Source organism: Mastacembelus armatus, chromosome 24, assembly GCF_900324485.2.
Source record: "Mastacembelus armatus chromosome 24, fMasArm1.2, whole genome shotgun sequence".
In the NCBI taxonomy this organism is placed as follows: domain Eukaryota; kingdom Metazoa; phylum Chordata; class Actinopteri; order Synbranchiformes; family Mastacembelidae; genus Mastacembelus; species Mastacembelus armatus.
This window is the reverse complement of record NC_046656.1, coordinates 15,135,880-15,155,757: the sequence shown is the minus strand read 5'-3', so window position 1 is coordinate 15,155,757 and position 19,878 is coordinate 15,135,880. Positions and strand designations below refer to the sequence as shown.

At 38.7% G+C, this 19,878-nt stretch overlaps 1 protein-coding gene across 2 annotated transcripts in view; it reads right to left on the bottom strand.

Moving 5' to 3' along the window:
• trim67 (tripartite motif containing 67) overlaps nt 1-18,462 on the bottom strand; it is a 28,638-nt gene extending 10,176 nt beyond the window's left edge. The window contains exons 1-5 of one of the 2 annotated variants that reach the window (XM_026318783.1): nt 17,871-18,462; nt 17,644-17,834; nt 6,465-6,560; nt 4,416-4,538; nt 894-1,004 (exon numbers count right to left, since the gene is read on the bottom strand). In XM_026318783.1, coding sequence (XP_026174568.1) covers nt 894-1,004; nt 4,416-4,538; nt 6,465-6,560; nt 17,644-17,834; nt 17,871-18,462 — 1,113 coding nt within the window. Of the gene's footprint in view, nt 1-893; nt 1,005-4,415; nt 4,539-6,464; nt 6,561-17,643 lie in introns of both variants that reach the window. The other variant, XM_026318782.1, reaches the window with a different exon arrangement.
• Nucleotides 18,463-19,878: the final 1,416 nt, after the last annotated feature.

The following is a 19,878-nucleotide window of genomic DNA, read 5'->3' as shown; positions in this document are numbered from 1 at the left end:
GCCTGTCACATTTGACCTTTCTCAGTTTGACCTGCAACATGCATGTATTGATCAGATAATATTGAAATTATGACATAAAATTGAATATCTGAGCTGCTGTTAACTAAACATGTCAGGTAAATTAAAAATTAGCTGCAGTATTAGTAACACAGATCAGATGCATCCTGTGTTAGGCTGTGTATATGTGAGTGCAGACAGACGTATTGGTTGATGTTACTCTCACATCAGTGCAAAGTCCTCCTCTGACTGTGTGGAGGTTTTTAGTTGTGCAAGCTTCAGGAACTTCAGAGGCCCCCTGCAAGGCTGATTTATCATTTTTCTTACTTTCAAGTTGTACATTTACATTTGTAGTTGTAAATACTTCAGGAAAAAAAAACTACTTGAAGCTGATTTTTGAAATCCTATACTGTTTTTGCCTTATATCTAATCTCACAAATCTTCAACTTAAGTTAAAAGGAAGGTATTTTAAAAAGAGCATGCTGATGTTTTTTATGATTTTTTTATGATGATCAGCTATTCCACTAGACACTAAAAATTAACTCCTTTGGCCACATGGACCTCCAATGATTTCTGTATTGCTGACATGTTTATAATAGATTGTATATTCACATTGGGTTCTAGGGCACAAGGGCCACATGGAAATACAGACAGGTTTTAAAGGCTTTGAGCACCTCCTGAGTATTGTTTAAAACAATGTCTGTTTTTTCCTTTAGTATTCTTTGTCAATGTTGCACAACTGTTACACAAACTGTTTAAACCAGCAAACACAGTGTTCCAACATTGTTTTACTCAGCTTAAGGTTTTTCCACTCTAGTTACTGTGTGAGAGCTTTCATAGAGGTGCATGCTGATGGAAAAACTCATCTCAAATCACACACATTGAGGGTCAGGTACCTGAAGGAATCCACTTGGATCGTTCTCTTTGAGGACCTCCAGACAGTACTCCATCATGCCGGTGGTCTGACGTAGCTTCATGGTGCAGTGGGTGATCTGATCACGCACCACCTGCCACACACACACAAAAATGATTTCCAAACCTACAGACAACTAGACAATGGCCCTTTAATGTGACAATATGGCTTTTTTTTTAGCCTTACACAGATCCCATCAGGATAATCAGAGATACAGTGCCAACTGGGGGATCTCACATACACAGGACTGTGCTATTTGAAATGGCATAGCCAATCAATTCAATCTGCCACAGGTGGAATCCAATCAATTGAAGATGCACCTGACCACAATTTAGGATCTGCAATTATAAATAAGAGATTTTAGTTCCTGATTTTTAACACAGTGTTTTGACTTTCCCATTACAGGTTATTAAGATAGACTGATATTCATATTGTTAGCTATACTATGAGGCCACAAACACAGATGAAAATGGGCTTCCCAAGTGGTTCAGTAATAAAAAAAAAAGACCATCAGAATGTAGCACAGTGAGAACATAATAAATAATAAACAACGCACAGCCACTCTGGATTACACAGTTCTCCTATGTTACATATACTTTGAGGGTATTTACAAAAGGTGAAAAATGTGTTCAAACTAATGATGATCAAGTGATTGGAACATCTACAGTAAGTTAGTTGCTGGCAATATGAACAGAAAAGGGCACAAAACTGTAAAACAGATCCAGATGGCATGACACTTTTATTATTGGATCACATCTCTGAACAACCTTTAATATTCCTGGCACACGACCACTCAACATGTGATGCAGTAGAAAGAGATGGAAAAACAGAAAAAAGAGAAAGATCAAGGTGAGGTGAGCTGGGTATTTCACAGAAAAATGTTATCAGCCTCAACCAGACAAATGCGACTTCTTTCTCACTGGCTCTGCGGCTGTCTGTCTCGCACATACATACACCCACACACACACATCTCCAACTATCTGCTTGCTGAACTCTGGGCAGGAGGGAAATGAAATTTGGATGGTTGTCACAACCAGTCGCTCAAGGCTAATTCAATCCCAATGAATGTCCACTGCCTTATTAGCCTTTTGTTTACCATTGGTAATACCTGCAACTACATTTCATCTGATTAGTGATTTGTAATTGTTTTCTCAAAGCACAACTGATAAATATATGTATGTAACTATGCTCTATGCACGTTCATGCACGAGAAATACATAAACTGCTCAAAGGTTAAGCAGGAGATTAGATAGAATCCAAGATAATCAATTACTCCGTTAACCAATGGCCGTCTAAATGAATCAGAGAAATAATTAGATAGAGTCTTGGTAATTAGTCGCCTAATTTATCTGATGATTAACGAGATCAGAGTTTGTTATTCTCCTGTCAGCTGTTTTCATAAACTAAAACTGTAAGACCATGAAGAGTCAGCTGAAAGTGAGTCAAAGCAATTTGCTATGGTTATCTTTACCTTTTTATTGTCACATTTTAGTTGATTTATTGTCAACTTTTATTTTATAAACATCAAGACATAAAATATTTTATATTTTATGTCTTGATGTTTTCTTCTTATTTTACACTTACTGTTTTTCGTTACGCAAGTACGAAAATGTTCGGTTTAGAGCTATGGCTTAGTTTATTTCAATGATTTAGGATTACAAAGATTAAAGATAGAAAAGAATTAAGTAAACAATGTATTTTTGTATCCATGTGTCACCTTAATATTATTATGCATTTTCCATTCCATTTCTGGAATTAACCTACAGAAAAATACACGGAATTTGCTTTTCATCTCACTTTGGAAACCCTGTGTAAACAATGAAGTATAAAGTGTAAAGCTGGAGTAAATCTTTATTTTAATTTCCTTCTTTCCATCTGAGACAAGACAGCATCTCCCTCACACATGCTCCTGAAAGCCTGGGTGAAGGGCGAATATTGAAGCAAAAGGTGTGTGTACAGGTTAGTAACTGGCTCAGGGGAGATTCAAATACAAAACCTTGGGACTTTGACTCTTATGCTGCCAGCATGTGTGCTAATGTAACAATAACTAAACTCAAACTCATTGTTAGCCACTTTATATGATACCTGCCATTGTACATTCATAGACAAACTAATGATGATGCTAACAGTCAAGTCATGAACATTCCTGACACAGACAAATACAGTGAATATTTCTGGCTCTTCTAAGCGATTAAGCTTTAGCTTTGGTGAATATTAAAAACATCTGCCTTTCTTGGTGTTGTCATAGTCTTTTGATTTATTTTTGGATGGGAGTGGTTTCTAGAAAAGCAGATTAAAATGCTTGTAAGTGGTTTTAAAAAAAGAAGAAGAGGGCAAAGGGTGAGTTCAGAAAATATTCACTGAAATAGATAATCTTTTATCAGCCTTCCTGCACATTTGAATGACACTGAGTTATGGTTTAATGCAACAGCAGTTAGCCTATATAACCTGCCTTTTACTTAAAGTCGTCCTAATGCAAACACCAGTGGTGCATTTCTGATAAAACTGTATAATTATTTTTTTCTGAGCTGTGGGAGTAGTGTCAAACTATGCAACCAATGTGTGAGTGTACAGTGTCTACATGATAAGGTTCACTTTTCAGTCATTTGACAAAAATCATGAATAAGTGCAACAAATTCTTATGTTATTTCATAGTTAGAAATGCTTTCATGCCTATTTTAGACACATGCGCTTTTGCAAATTGCAGGTTTTGAGGTAAAGGATTCTAGTTTCTTCAGTGTCCACATGAATAGGATCCTGTAGTTCTTTTATCTTTATACCCACTAGTGATAGACATTCAATATTTATTCATGTAAAGATGTTTATCTTATTTTAATCTACTAGCAGCTATTATTTTCATGTCCCTCCAGCTTGTTGTCCTCTGGCTAAATCTCAATCCAGAGCCTGCAGACAATGACAACAGCTGTCCTTGGGGCTTCTATCCAAAAACCTGACCCCCGCCCCTTCCATCAGCCAGACGGTCAGTCGGTCAGTGGGCATGTTGAGTTTGGGCGGGTGTCCATGATACACTGGCACTTAGGAAAGCCCCAGTGGTGGATTTACAGATTAACGTAAAAAGAAAAAAAAATTAAATGCTGGATAGAAATAGTTTGGTTTAGGAGCTGTGAGCTGAATTCTTTCATGTATTAAAATCTTAAAATCTTAATGTTTTCCCAGTCTTACTATGTGATGAGCTCACTATTGTCTAACTTGCTGCAGAAATAGTTCATGTTAAAGGTTCAATGTGCAATATTTTACATACATTTTCCAACCTGTTTTTTGCCAACTTACATTTTTTTCTCAAGTTTGCTGTTGCAAAAGGAGTGAGAAACACATAAAGAACCACTAGTATAGAAAGACAGAGAAATGATATTATTTAATATATTACTATTTAAATTAAACTACAGCAAACAGAAAGACATGCAATCAACATCAAACAACCCCAAGTATTCTCATACTGGCTCATGGGACCAATGGCGAGTCACATTTTATGTTATAGACTCACCTTTAGTTTGTACTCCTTCTCCTTGGTGACTTTGGTGAGCAGTTTAGCTTTCTGTCTGGTCAATGCCTCGATCAGAGAGTCACACTGCGCCACGAGGCAAGCTTCAAACTCCACGCCGTTCTCCTGCAATGCCATCACAAACAAATACACACACACACACTGAAATCATCAAAAAGACTTGCTGAGAACTACTGAAGTCAACATTGTGACTAAAATAGATTTGTTGGTGTGTTTTTCCGTCATTTCGCAACACAGAGCTTTTTTGTGTTTTTTACTGGCATGTTAGTTTAGCAGCCAGCTCTGTTCTATTTTTGTCTCAGTTGCACAAACATAGTGTTAATTATTTCAATAGACTGCAGACAAAATTGCACTATGAATTACATTTACCACCTGTCTGTACAACTCCCATGCTCTACACTGTGGCCCTCATGCCAGTCAGATACTACATGCAATAAAAAAAATGCAGAAGATGGCTTTGTGAGATGTCACCAAATACAGAAGCTACTAATTGGAGGATGGTGGGTCTAGAAATTAGGGTGTAAAAATGTACAAGAAATTAATTAAAGGGTGAAGAAAAGCATTAGTACATAGCTAACAAATAAAATGTAAATAGCACTTCTAAGTGTATGCACAGACACCATTTTAACTTCCAAGCATCAATGTCAGCTTCAAAAATCCTTTCTCAGACAGAGAGCATGGGGAAACTGGCATCAGGTGTGAGTGGATAACAAAGCCAAATGCCTGGGAATTAAGGGAAAGTTCAGGAGAACCTGGTGACAGGAGGTAAACTATGTTAGTGCTCTTTGGTACTTGTGCAATTGTGTGCAACGTGTTTGGGATGCAAATGTCACAAAGCATTGCACCAATTTTCACCTCCAGATAGGCACAACACTGCAGCTACTGCAAACCCTCTAAAAGCAGAGGGAATCCCCAGCGTTCAGTAGGTTTTCATGCAGGAGCTAGAAGTTAATGGGAGAATGAGCCACAGGGACCTTTTAGCCCACATGATCGAGAGATGGCATCTTAGATAGAAGTGATTTCCAATCAAGCTTCATTCGCCATGGGACACAGTTTTAGATCAGCAAGAGGATGACTGAAGCTCTAAAGATATTTATTCCTCACATTCCTCACTCCCACACTTTTTTTTTCTTTATCTACCCATCCCTCTCTGCTCTTAGAGCAAAGCAGTGCTAAGAGTTTTTTTTTTTTTTTTCACTTAAATGCAATCCTCTTCATTTTGCAATAAGACTCTTAACGCCTGCTTGCAGCTGGCAGACACGTGTTTCTCTGTGTATCAGTTTGGGCCATATATTGCAGGAGAGATCAGCCACACAGCAATGCCATCAACACGGAGAATACACACATATACACCAAATAAATACAAACACTTTACATTTGGCTGTTGTGGCTTGTTTTAGTTCGTGAATCACTGAATTTACTTCAGTGCTTCACAGTGTGAGGTGTCCAACTAATTCTCTGTGACTGATTTATTTGGAGCTTTTTACCCATTAGCAGCAGTTTCCTCAAAGCAAGATTTATTTAGTCTAAGAAAAAGCTGTAAATTATGTAAAGACCTCTAAATGTGCAGAACAATAATCAGACATAGTTCTGGTACAATCTCACACAGCCAGACCTCTGACTCACCATGCAGAGTTCCAAAAAAATCATGAAAACAAGGGAATCTTGCAACCCTTGAAGGCCTAAAGCAGCTGGGATATTGTGCACTTGGAAATGGTTTCCCTCTATAAACAGCAGTTTGGGTAATTGGTAAACTGCACCCTTTCACTTTTGCTTCATTCTGCTTTGAAGCTGTCTTGCCTTCTGAGCTACTGAGGCTACTGTCAGTGTAGAAACTGCCTCTTATATTTCAAATTCCGTCCAGTACACCAGTGATTTGTCACTGATACAAGGATAAAAAAACATTTCATTCTCTAAAACTAAAATCATCCTTTTTAACATTACATAGCATCTCGTAATTTGTAGTTATATAGGTACTCTGGTTGTTGCTGTGCAGTTTATTTCACACAGAATTAAGTGTACATGTGTTACCTGTATCTGCTGAAGCATGTTTTTGAGTTGAACCAGGAATTCCTTAGCATCTTTAGCTTTGTCAGAGACGCCGTTTAAGGCCTGGGAGAGCTGGCACTGCAGAGAGACAGACAGAAATATACATAATGTTTTTTTGTTTTTTTTTAAATTTTGTAAATATTAAAGACAAGCATCCACTAAATCTTTGTCCAAGACATCTTTCAAAAGTAAAAATTCAAATTACAGCATGAAAATGTATCTTAGTAATTAGTTCATGTTGATTATCACCTCCAAACAATAATCTACACACCATGGGACATATATTTTAGTCCCATATGCATAATGCTGCTGCTTCTTTGGCAAACTATGAAACCAGTTCAGCCGGTGATACACTGAAGCTTTGAGGCTTTTCCTCAGATGTTGGTTTTGTAAGCATTTAATCCAACAGACTATTTCTCCCTGGATGCTCAGATTGTGTCTGAGATCTGAGTACTGAGACTAATGGGTTTGACTCTCTTTGATCCTCTGTAAAATGTGCCTATTCACTCCTAAATGAAGAGCTTTTCCAGTTTTATACCTAATTACCATACAATAGCCAAAGGGGATGTGCATTATAATAGAAAATATTATCACTATCAATAGATATTGCATCATCTGCTACTGAACCAGTACTTGTTAAAATGAAATCAGGAACATCTTAATGGCTTGTTGAAGGTAAGGTTTATGACTCGTAATTTAGCGGACTAAAATATCTCATTTTGTTGGTCCCCAGTTCTTCTGCAGAAATAAAATGTAAGCAATGCACAAAATATGGATGGCCTGATTCCTGAAAACAGTATTTTCTATACTCTTTAAGATAATTTGCATGTTTAAAGATGATGAGTGGCACAGAAAATGACAGTGAACAGGCAGCTCTATGTGTAGCATATTTTGGTCCTACAACAATACTGGTTGTGCAAACTATAAACATAGGTAAATTGATATGTTTAACCTTCTCTCTCTTCATATTTGAAAGTCCTCATTTAAGCATTTTAAATAAATTAAACCAGTCTATATGCAAAATAACAACAACAAAATTCAGATAAATCATGGCAATGCATTTGGAGTACACAAATGGCATCTATATTGTGTGGTGTTGTGGTACAGTTGTTTAGGTAGTGGTGCTGAGTTTATCTATTTTAATCTTTATCTTTTTTTCTTCTTCTTTTTTATCTATAACACATGTAGAAATTTCTAAAAACACTGTAAATCTACCTGCACCCTGTCACATCAGATCTGGAAGGTGCATACAAGCACAGGATTCTCCAATCATCCCATCACTCACTGAATGCACGTTTTGCAAGATAATCATGCAAAAGAAAAGCAGTTTTACAAAAAGTCTTTGCAATGGCCTAAATTTTATTCAGCTGGTATCCATCATACTGCCTGAGGTAAAAAAAGTATTTAGGATTGTAGTTAGATATTAAAAATTAAACTTGATATCTTGCTGTGTGGAAATAGGATGAACTGGCCCTTAAAAACACAAACAATCTGTAGACAAATCTACAGACAAGTCGAACATACCAGACACTCCCATCCATCTTTCTGAACATGAGGCAAATTACATGTCCCAACCAAATTCAATATTCAATACATTTTAGGAAGAGGGTCTGTGCCTGTGTGTTTGTGTGTGTGTGTGTGTGTGTGTGTGTGTGTGTGTGTGTGTGTGTGTGTGTGTGTGTGTGTGTGTGTGTGTGTGTGTGTGTACGCAACAGTCACTGGTAAATATGAGACAGGACAAAGGAAACACACATTGTTACACACATGCCAAGCTGTGATGAATCAGTTTTGCTGTCGTCACACTAACATTTCCCACCTGCTACTCTTTTTCTGGCTGGCGGTCTAATGAATGCACACAGACACAAGGCAGAAGGCAATACAAGGTGGGAAGGATATCCTTTTTTGTTAGTAGGAATCACAAATAACAGTTGTATTTGCTACATGAAACTACATCAGAATCATGATAAATTTCTTTAGATATCTGTCTAAACTTAACTGGAAACTAAAAATCAGAAAAGACAGCAAACCAATCCTTTTTCCAATACTTTGAGAAGTTACTTTTTAGAAACCCCTTCACTGCTTTTTCTCCCTGCATACATACACTGAGCTCTACTATTGTACAATCCTGCAGAAAGTAAACAAATTCTGTAAATGTGAATTAACATTCAATAAGCCTTTAGTAATTATGTTAATGTGAATTGACATTTAATCATAATCAATAATCCTTTAGTAATTATGTGAATGTAAATTAACATTTAATAATAATCAATAAGCCTTCAGCAATGATGTGAATGTGAACTAAAATTTAATCATAATCAATAAGCCTTTAGTAATAATCATTTTACCTTATAAAGAGTGGATAGTTGTAAAATTCTTTCCTCTACCAGTCCCTTGGTTATGTGACATGAAATGCACTATAACCTGCTTGCTATCCACATCTCAACAATAAATACTCCCTCATACAACACACACACACACACACACACACACAGTGGTCTTATCCCTATCCATCCCTCATCCATGCACGTGCTGCCTGGAGTCAGGAGGAGGGGCACGTTGAGGTCATGGTTCACAAATCAACCCAACCCGTTTGTGGAGCATCTCGTTGCTCCTCACCAAGAGGCCATCTGGCCCAGCAAGCTGTCTGGCCTGTGCTTGTGTATGTGTGTGTGTGTGTGTGTGTGTGTCTTTGCCAATATGATAACAAGGGGATGATGGATGTGCCATATGAGGGTTATCCTGGCACATCCCCTTCTTTCTCATTCGTCCTTTCTGTTTCTTCATTCATTAATCTGCAGCACTCCTCATTATGTCAAGGTTTTTAACCACATCTTCCCACCTGTCTGTCTGCTGCTTCATTTACTACACAGCAGTAGACCTGTTTTACTCCATCACTGACTTTTTTAACACTGTAGTTCTTTTTCACACTGCAGCTAGAGCATGTCCCAGCATGCACAGTGTGGAAGGCAGGCAGCCATCATTAAGTCCCCTAGGAAAAGCAGCAGAAAGTCAAAACTGCAGATTCTGATTTAACCACTTAATTAAAATCTCTTTTGCAAGAGGTTCCCCTAAAAGAATAAAACATATAAACCTTTTCCAAAATCAGTATCTTTATGCTTTGCCACTGATAAAATGGTTTTTCATACCAAGCCTGAATACACTGCCAGTACAATATCCAGGTCTAAATTTGGCTACAGTCACAATGCATCAACCTACAGTACACCAGTAAATGTGTGTATAACAGTGTTGAAATGTGACAAGTCTGCCCTGCAGTAAAAGGACCAGTGGTTTGGGAGCCAGTGACAAGATTTGGAACAAAAGAGAAGCACAGAAATGAGCAAATCATGTAGAGAAAAGGGAAATTAAAAGTGAAAAATAACAAGTCATAACAGAATTCATATCAGCAAGGATCGATACACCTGCAGAGCACCAATATGCATTCACAAAACCAATTTCTTCCCTCCTTTGTTTCTTTTGTTCTCCTCCCCTTGACCTTTCTCATCATTTATTACTCCTTTGAGCAGGAGTGTCATTTCTATTTTTCCCCCCCAACACTCCTCTCAGAGACAAGTGCTATTATCTCATTATCTTATTATAGGAGCAATAAAGGACCATTTATTCAGTCTGTGACATTCAGAGAGACCAGTGACATTCATGGAGGCGATGTTAGTTCACTAATATGTTTCAATCCGCTGATTACAGCAAGACAGACACACTTGAGAGGTTGTGTATTTTTATATCCAGACTCAAATTAAGTTAAGTTACACCAGCTTTCAACTGTGATTTTGATTTTTGATTAAACATGGACAAAATAGGAAGAATAAAAAGAACCAAATAGGGATCATGTTGTTATATGTTGCCAAATCTAATTCCAACAATTTACATTCATTCACGTTGTATGTTTTGTTGCTGTTTACTCTCTTGGCTTTTATGTGAAACTTTGACAATGTAATGAAGAGAAAGTGGTGGTGAGTAACACCAGATAGTAGATGAGGGTTTCTGTGAAACACAGAAGAACAATAGGTAGCTCTAATGTGTTCGGCTTTCAACTGGGAAATGGGTGATGGTGGTGTTGACCTTGTCAAAAATGATACCCAGGGGAACTACAGAGGAGCATGAGGTGGGGCTAAACCCTCTTATTTACCCCATCACCTCCCCTTTTATGTCTTCTCATTTGCATTTATAAGCTTTATGTTCTGTTATTTATTTTCCTTTCCCTTTGCCTCTAAACACTCTGTTTCTCAGTAGGGAGTTTGAATTGGTTCTATCTTTAAAAACATTTTGAAACTTTAATGCCAAATAATAATAATCTCCTAAATAAAAAAAATACAGTTCTATGTTTGTGAATCAACAGCGTACAGGAAAATAAGCTGGAATCAGTGTTGACCAACAATATCATATGAAGAACCAACCAGAACTAGTGACAGACTGTAGGGTGAGTTAGGCTATAACCAAAAGCCAGTTCCTGATATTACAGAGGATGCAGCCGCCTCCACAACCAACAGCTTTGTGTGTCATGGTGCACATTCACAGTTCTGTGTTGGATGTCAATCATTTACACCGTATCAATGTGTAAAAATAGATTTTTCATGTGTTCATGGCGAGATTTGTTCCTGTGTGCAACCACTGGTAAAAGCACAAAAATAGCTCAGAAATAACTCACAGTGTTGGCATCTTTATGGTGTAGTAAACCTGCACTGAAATCAACAGAAGCTATAAACCATAACTATTTTCATGCATTGTTGAAATGAATCTAAAAATTACAACACATCATTAGGTATAGATCTTTATGCATAATACTACAGAATTTACAGTTGTGTAGCTGCAAAAGCATCTGTCTGTCCCTCTCGGTCTAGCCAGCCAACTGTGTACGGTTCAAAGCCAGTGAGGGTCAAAACCAATTTCCTGTATTCTTCCTCCTCTCACCCCTACTCCTCTGCTACACAGCCAATTTAAGGCTAATACACTACAGTGAACTGCTACATAACCGCCTCAGTAATTTACAGTATGTGAACCTAAACAGCTTAAGCTTGAGCCTATAAATAAGTGCCAGTGCCACATTTAGTCTAACTATAAGGCAACAAAAATCCATCAGCTGGACTGGCATGAATAAAATAGCTCCTAAGGTGTCAGGAAAGAAAAAAAATATTTGGGAATTAGAAGTGGTCTGACTTAATATGCCACAAGAATGCAAACTAATACTGAAAAAATAATTCCCCAAAACCAACACTAATCCTACAGCCATGCCAGCAGCTCCTTGAGGCTATGCTCTGCTTTGTAAACCATCCATAGTTTTGGAATAGGTTTCAGAGCTCAAGTGAAATTGGTGGAAGGTGAAGATATTGTTTTGCATCACCTACTTCGTCTTCATGAGTCAGAACCGATTACATATTCATAAACCTCTGAACTAAGTGCACCTGTACTTTATGAACCATGAAATATATTATTAAATCTATAAAATGTGATGTACATCTTTGTACATTTATTATCAACAAATCAAAAGAAACTTCATTCAAGCAGAAAAAGCTCCTTCACTGCCGCTTACTTTGACAGGACCTTTCACAGTTTGCCACACATCCAGAGCACAACGCTGTCACATCAGCCCCAGAGAAATTGATTTCTCCCCAGGCATCTTAGATAAACTGTAGCAGGGATCAGTAGCTACTGCAAGAACTGACTGAATAAGTTCCAGGAGGAAGAATAATTTTATCACCCTGAGTCTTCATGGTGGGCGTTAGCTACTGAGGAGCACCAAGCAACAAAAGTGCTGCAGAGCACAGAAGAACAGTCCCTCTAATCAATAATTGATCAGTGCATCTTCCATATTAATAAATACAGAGGACAGCAGCTAGCCAAGGGCATAATTGTCATACAAGTGCAAATAAGGCTTGTTGATAAATCTATTACAGATTTTCATGAGATACTGTTTTTTTTTTTCTCAGAACAATGACAGCAAATTGTGTAGAAGTTGACAAATGGTGCTCATCTATAAGCATCACAATCTGCTGTTTAATTTATTGGGCTTCCTGCTGAATGAGCAGCTGCTTGTAACCATGGTAACAACTCTCATTGTTCTACTATAGGATGTCCACACTCTCCTCACAGGTCTGGCATCAGCACTCACTTTGTTACCAAAAAAAGATCGCAAACCCTCATCTCTCACTCACACTCACACACACACTCACACACACACACACACACACACACACACACACACACACACACACACACACTGTATATTGCTACACACAGCCTGAGTCCTTTCATCAGAGGCTGTCTACTGTGTTATGACCAGAGGAGAGGAAGTATAGTGCGTGCATTAACCTACATTCAGTGCCCAGGACCAGCAGCACAGCCTGAAATTACTCTATGCCACAAGATGATATTCTAGGGACAGAAACCTGTTAACACAGTTACAGGTAAGGGAATGAATATTCAGTTCCAACTGGGTCAGCCATTTATTTTAGGGGTAACACTTGGTATTAGGGTTGTGATTTATGACTATGTTACATATTCAACATCCTCTTAAGGTACATAGAGCATAGCATTAGCTGAGGCACAGTAAGGTCTTATTTATCTGATCAGCTGAATAGTAAGGTCCAGTCATCATCATGCAGTTGTACAGTGGGACCATTATGACTGTTTTCACTACTGCACTGCTCCCCCATCCATCCCCAACATTCTTCTTATACAATATATTTTTGGTATTATTGGTTTATTTTTCATGCAAGATCTGATCATATGCAGTACTTCACTGCAGTGTGACGCTCAGTGTTTTCAGTACGCACAAATGCTTCATGAAGAGAAGTAAACTGCATCACAGATCAAAACAAAAAGCAGGCAGCTGACATAAGAACATACTTGTCAAAATGTTTTGTCAGAGACTCAGAAGATGAGACTCAAGTGAGACAAAGTGTTTACTCTCTGTATTAAAATAGAGGAATGTACTATTCTGGCAAAGGAAAACAAAAATCATTGAATTTCAGTTCATATACACTGGAGATGCATTTTAATGCCTCCAGTGAATGTAAATGATTCATATCTAGAGATAATCAAAAATATGACATTTAAATGCTGCTGTGGATAGGGGAGGTGTTGTGTAATCTCTGTCTATTATCTTTCCTCATGTTTGATGGCAGAACTGTGTCACAGTTAATCTTATATCTGTCAATAAAAATCCCACTATCAGGCAGCTCAGCAATAGCAGGCAGTGATTTGAAAAAAAACAAAACAAAACAAAACAAGGTGAACCATATCACAGCATCCCCGAATATAATCAATTGCTGTATATTCGCAAAGAATGTGTTGATTAGCTTCCGCCCTGTAATATAATTCAGTTTACTGCAGATGTTGCAAAGGAAGATTGTGGGCAGGATTTTTAAAAAGTTCATACAAACGACCTTTTCTGCCACCCCAATTGTGTTTATATTAGTTGTGACTTGTGTTACTATAACAAAATTAATCTTCATCTACAGTTTTAATGTGGACCACACACCCACCAACCATCTGGTTGTCTGCTTCTAACTACCACACACTTGGTGAAGCCACATTAAAATTATGAGCTGAATTTGATTAATATCTTTAATGCTAATTTATCCATCTTTGCTGCCAGTGGATATGTGCCTTGAACAAATCAGTTGATATTTCCCTGAACCTGCTGGCAAATCTTACTAACATGCTTTAACCAATATGTTTTTTCTGCACATAAGCCATTCAAAATTTTCAATGTGCATGAAAATACAACATAATATTGAATGACAGCATACACTCAGCTGTCACAGTGAGACTGGAAAATAATGTTTCTCACATGATACAAAACAAATTCATAACTCTCCCATTTTAAACCTAAAATACCATGACAGTGCAAACAAACAGACATACACATCCACACACACACACACACACACACACTGCAAGAGAACCAGCGACTCTGCATTCGTGTTTTTTAATATTTAAGTCAATGCAGTTCCTCAGCTAGCTGGTCTTTACTAGACTGAACTGAGTCACACATATACACTCACATAAATGTGTGTAATAACACACAGTGTGACTGTGTGTATGCTTTAAATAGACAGTGTGTTTTCTGCTTGACTGATCAGAGGAAACTGGATCAGTGTGCCTTCCTCTGCATTCCCTCAGTGAAAGTTCATCCGCTTCACTTATACATATTTTATGGCTGCTGATTATGTGTGTTTGTGTGTGTGTGTGTGTGTGTGTGTGTGTGTGTGTGTGTGTGTGTGTGTATGTGTGTTTGTGTGTGTGTGTGAGTCCCTCTAAGGAGCAGTGGGACAGTCAGCCCCTCGAGCTGCCCTGTCATGTAGTAATTGTTTGATTAACAAGAAATCCAATGATGATCCAAATGTCTTTCTTTGATATCTCTCTGCATTAGTGAATTCTCAAACACAGGATTTGTAATTAGCATTAAACACACACGCTCACAAACACAGTATTGTCGTTACTAGTCATACAATGCTAAAGTGTGTGTTAATATACAAAATGCTCAAATACACACATGAACACAGTCCAGTACACTCATGCAGCTGCTCTGCTTGACAACTGGGAGTCTGCTTAACCCACATGAGACACGGTCTTACTCACTCTCTACATCCCCAGGTTACACACATGCTTCCTTTCACTGTTTGTGAGGACATTACATTAACTTCTGTGATTTAGATGGTGGGGGCCAGCATCTGGTTTCACAACACAATCTTCAAGCAAAAACAGTACAGCCACTTAATAATTTGTAACTAACTACTTAATGGTTATGAACTCATTTAGTCATCATCACAAACATCTCCACTTCCCTAACCAGCTATTGTTTTTGAACTCCTCATTTTCTACCTTGGTCTGGGGCTATTGCTATAATATTTTCTCTGTAAGGCCTCTATTTTACTTTACAGAAACATTATAGTTATAACAGGAACTGATATAATTTCCCAAACCTCAGCACTGAAACATTTATTGATTAATTATTGCAGCTCTGAATCTGTCAGTAACAGAGTTATGATTCAGGCTACAGTTAGATCACAAACACTATCACAAAACAACCAGTGCACGATCATTCCTTAGAAAAATCCTTTTGCTGTACAAAGGGAAAAGTATTGAATAGAAGAGGAGGAGGAGAAGGATAAAGGATAAAGCTACACCCACTGAAACAGAATAGACAAAAAAGAAAAAACGGTGCTACGTTCCAAAATAAAAGTCAGCTCTGCAGTATTGACCTCCCTGAGTGACACTTCAGAAACTCAGCAGCCATTTCAGCACAGCAACGAAGATGCTCATGATGTTTGCTGCAGGTTTTAGTGAGTCACTGATACCCCCTCAACATGATCAAAACCATATTAACTAAGTGGTGGCCATCTCTTATTCATACACTGCTCATTACTTATCAACGCCCTCTCACTCACCTGATGGGATTTTCACGGCCCATTTATGGGAAAGAGTGATAAAAGGAAAAATGGAGGAAGGGGGGGGGGGAGTAAGGGGGGAAAATAAGAGACAGATAAATCAGTAAAGAGAGCTAGACATAGGATAAATTATGCACATCAGCAAGAAGAGAAGGTATACAGGCTGAAAACATGTTGGATAAATGACGAATGGATGGATTGGAGGCTTCCAAGATACAAGCAAGGCAGACAGGGAGATTAGTCCTAATGACCCACTTAGCAGGAGACAGACAAAATGGCTTTTAATTTACACTCTGAATGTGAGATTGATGGTGAGAAACTTATGAAACTGACACAAGAGGCAGTGAGATTAAAGAGTGTGTTTGTATGCAGACAGACACTGAATCCTCTTAAATGTTGTTAGCAATATGAATTATTACTTTAACCCATTTTTCCCATTTTAATCATACCCATTTTATTTTAATTAATAGGTTAATAGTTTAATTGGATGTAAAAATTCCTGTAAACTACAAGTTTTTGTTTTAATGAAAGTGAATTTTAATCCACTTCATGAAAAAAAGTTTAAGATCAACAGCTCAGTCTTTTTAATGTTACCAGCAAAGTCTATTCACAATAAAACCTGAAGGGAGTGAACTTGAATTGACCCCAACTCTAGAGCAGACTCATCTATTAAATTGATGAATGAGCCATTGTAAATGAATTCAATCATAAATCACTGTAATCATCTTTTAATGAAACAGGCGGGTGAGTTTTGGCAGGCAGGAGGAAGTTGAAGAGAGATGAATTTGGACAGGAAAACACAGAGTAATCCCCAGGTTTTAGTCAAATTTTGTTCCAGTAGGCTGAACAATGAATAAATGGAAGTGTTATTATGTCATAAATGTAATGTTGCTAATATTGTATTATATTTAAAATGCAAAAGAAAATGGGACTCACTATTCTCAAACCCAAGTCTTTGGCTTCTATCAGCAAGATGACTTGTTCATAATTCTGTGTAATACTTTTTCTTAATAGTTATGAAAGAAAACTCCACCAATCTTTCATCGCAGCCCTACAGTACTGTCAGACTAACAATGAACGATGGACGTTTGTAAGAAAGGATAAAACCAGTGTAGTAAAACCACGATCCAACCCAAGACCTGAGTCATGCTGGTCTTAATTCAACTATTAAAGCTGTCAGGTCCAGAAATTCAGGACCAATAAAGACTGCAGAGGCCTGGTATGTTTTTTATTCTCCATTTTTGACTTCAGTCACAGCTGACACAGATCCAAGTGATATCAACTGAGGCAATAATATGATTTTCACATATGCAGTATTTCATCACAAGGCCCTTAAACAACTGGTGAGGTGCAAAATTTAATAATAAACTAGATAATTACATAGATAATAGATAAAAATCCTTATCACTTATAATTTTTCATTCATTCAAGCATTACTACCCTGAGCAACAACACTGACCTCCTCTTCCTACACTATAGTCACACATAGCTACAGATGTGGGCCAGTAATACATGACATAGCCTAACAGCACCCTGTGCTCTATTCAAGTGATGACTCATGTTGCACACACACACATGGATACACACAATGGGGTTTTGCGCCTACAGTAATTATGTGATTACGCCTGAATTCTGATTATTCACTAACTGAGAAACATTTTAAAATGAGAACTATGATGCAAGCGTCAAATCCATGTCAGTGGACAGTGTAGTTGTGTGTGTGTGTGTGTGTGTGTGTGTGTGTGTGCACTCACCTTGTGTTGTTTCCACATGACAACCAGAGGTTTGATGTCGTGCTTGGCGTGTTTTGCCTCCTCCAGACACTTCACACACACCGGAGCTTTGCAGCTGCAGCAGTACATGCTGAAGTTTTCCGCTTCATGATCCACGCAGGTCGCCGGTTTCCGCGCGGTAGCGGGGGGCAGCTGACCGCCGCTTCCGCCCCCTCCTCCGCTTGCCGCACCTCCTCCTCCCGCTTGGCTCGGCGGCGGAACCAGGCGGTGTTTGGCGAGCGGACCGCGGGACGGGTGACACCGCTGCTGGCAGGCGTTACAGTAGTAGACGTCGCACTGCTCGCACATCACCGCCGCGTCCACCGGGTTGCGGTCGCACAGCTGGCACTTTACCGCGGTGGAGGAAGAAGACGAGGAGGCGGAAGCAGAGCGGTTCTGCTGGTACCGAGCCACGATGGCCTCCAGCAGCCGGTTTCGAGGGAAACCCCGGAGCCCCCGCTCATCCAGCGAGACGCTCCGGTGGCACAGCGGGCAGGTGAGGGAGCAGTGTCGGTGGGGGACGGCCGGCGGAAACACCCGCACCCCGTTTGGAGACTTGAGCTGGCACGGAGTGTAGGAGCCGTAGCCGCTGTCCGTCTCGCTATACAGACTCATCTTGTCCATGTCCAGGTAGTCGTAGTCAGAGCTGCCCGAAGCCCGGCTCTGCGCCGGGGTCTCTCCCTCCGGGGTCTGGACGGTGATGTTCCGGGCGCATGTCAGACAGACATTGTGGGAACACGGGAGCAGGATGGGGTCCTTGAAGAGAGAACCGCAAACGGGACATTTTAACTCTTCCTCCATCGCTGCTGTCTGTTTCGACGGACCGGAGGGAGAAGCAGCTTCTCTGAAAACACTCCAGCACCGACTGACACGGACAGCTCCCTACGCTACTCTGCGCATGCGCCGAAGGGGGCGGGGATTGTGGGGCTTGTGGTTTAAGTCATTGATCAAGTTAATTTAAAGGCTCTGAAAGTCACAAATCTCTTACACAGGGTATTTCCTATTTTTTTATTGCTTGGGTCTTTTGTATCGCATTCATCTAGTCCAAATGTTATTTTCTAACCTATAACTCTAAAGGGTATTTCAAAGCCTGCACACTTCCAGAAAAGAAACATCATCTTGAGCCTTCAACCTACTTATTCACAGTACTTAATAATAAATAAATAATTAGGGAATTTTTTTTATTACAATTATAAAATATAAAAGGACAAGAATAAATTTATAAAATATAAAAGGACAAGAATAAATTTATAAAATATCCTCAATTAAATCTTGCTGAATTTGAATAAATGAAAGTCCTCAAAGATTTGAAAAAGCAGAACAAAAAAATATATATTTTAACAACAGTATATGGATCATGTTGATGTTGCAAAGAATATAGATAAAGAAAAGAGTGGATAAAGGAGAAGGGAAGAGCAATGATTGTCTTCAGGAAAGTTAACACTGAACTAAATCATAATATATTTTCTGGGCCTTGTAATTTAACACACATTATTTATTCTCTGAAAAATAATTTAAAGTAGAATTATTAGGATTTTATAAAAACTACCAAACAAAATATCATGCTGTTGGTGTTGGAGAAGGTAGTCATCTTTTTTAAAAAATAAAAGTAGCAATACCACACTTATTTCATGTTTACACCAAGTAAATGTCCTGCAGTTTGTGGATTAAAAATAGAACTTAAATGTACAACAGAAGCAGCATAAAAAACAACACAACAATCTGACAGGGAGCAGCTAAAAAATGAGTCAAACTACAGGCCAGGCAATGAGGAAATTGGAAACAGGTGTGTGAGTGGGCAGGGACCCTCAGGTGCCTGGGGATAGTGGGAAAGGTTGAGGACATCTGGTGGCTGGATGGAGTATGGTAAGGAACACAGGTAAAATGACCAAAAAAGTCAGGGTTGAGACAGAAATCATGGAAATATTTCTTAAACATGTAATGTGTGATTTATTGTTGTAGCTGGTTGAAGTGGTAGCCTATATATTTATTATGATCTATATGGAAGAGTTTCTAAACATAAAAAGTGAGAAGAAATTCCCTTAAATGTTGGTAGTGGAAAGGTCCTGTACGTTTATCTGCCCTTAAGGTTGGTAAGGCTGGGCAACAGAAAGGCCACAACTGTCAGTCATTATGCCAATAGTAACAGAGGCCATGATCATGATAATGACCATCATTCATCTGCATTTGTTCTGCTTGTCAGTGTGAAGCAGAGGA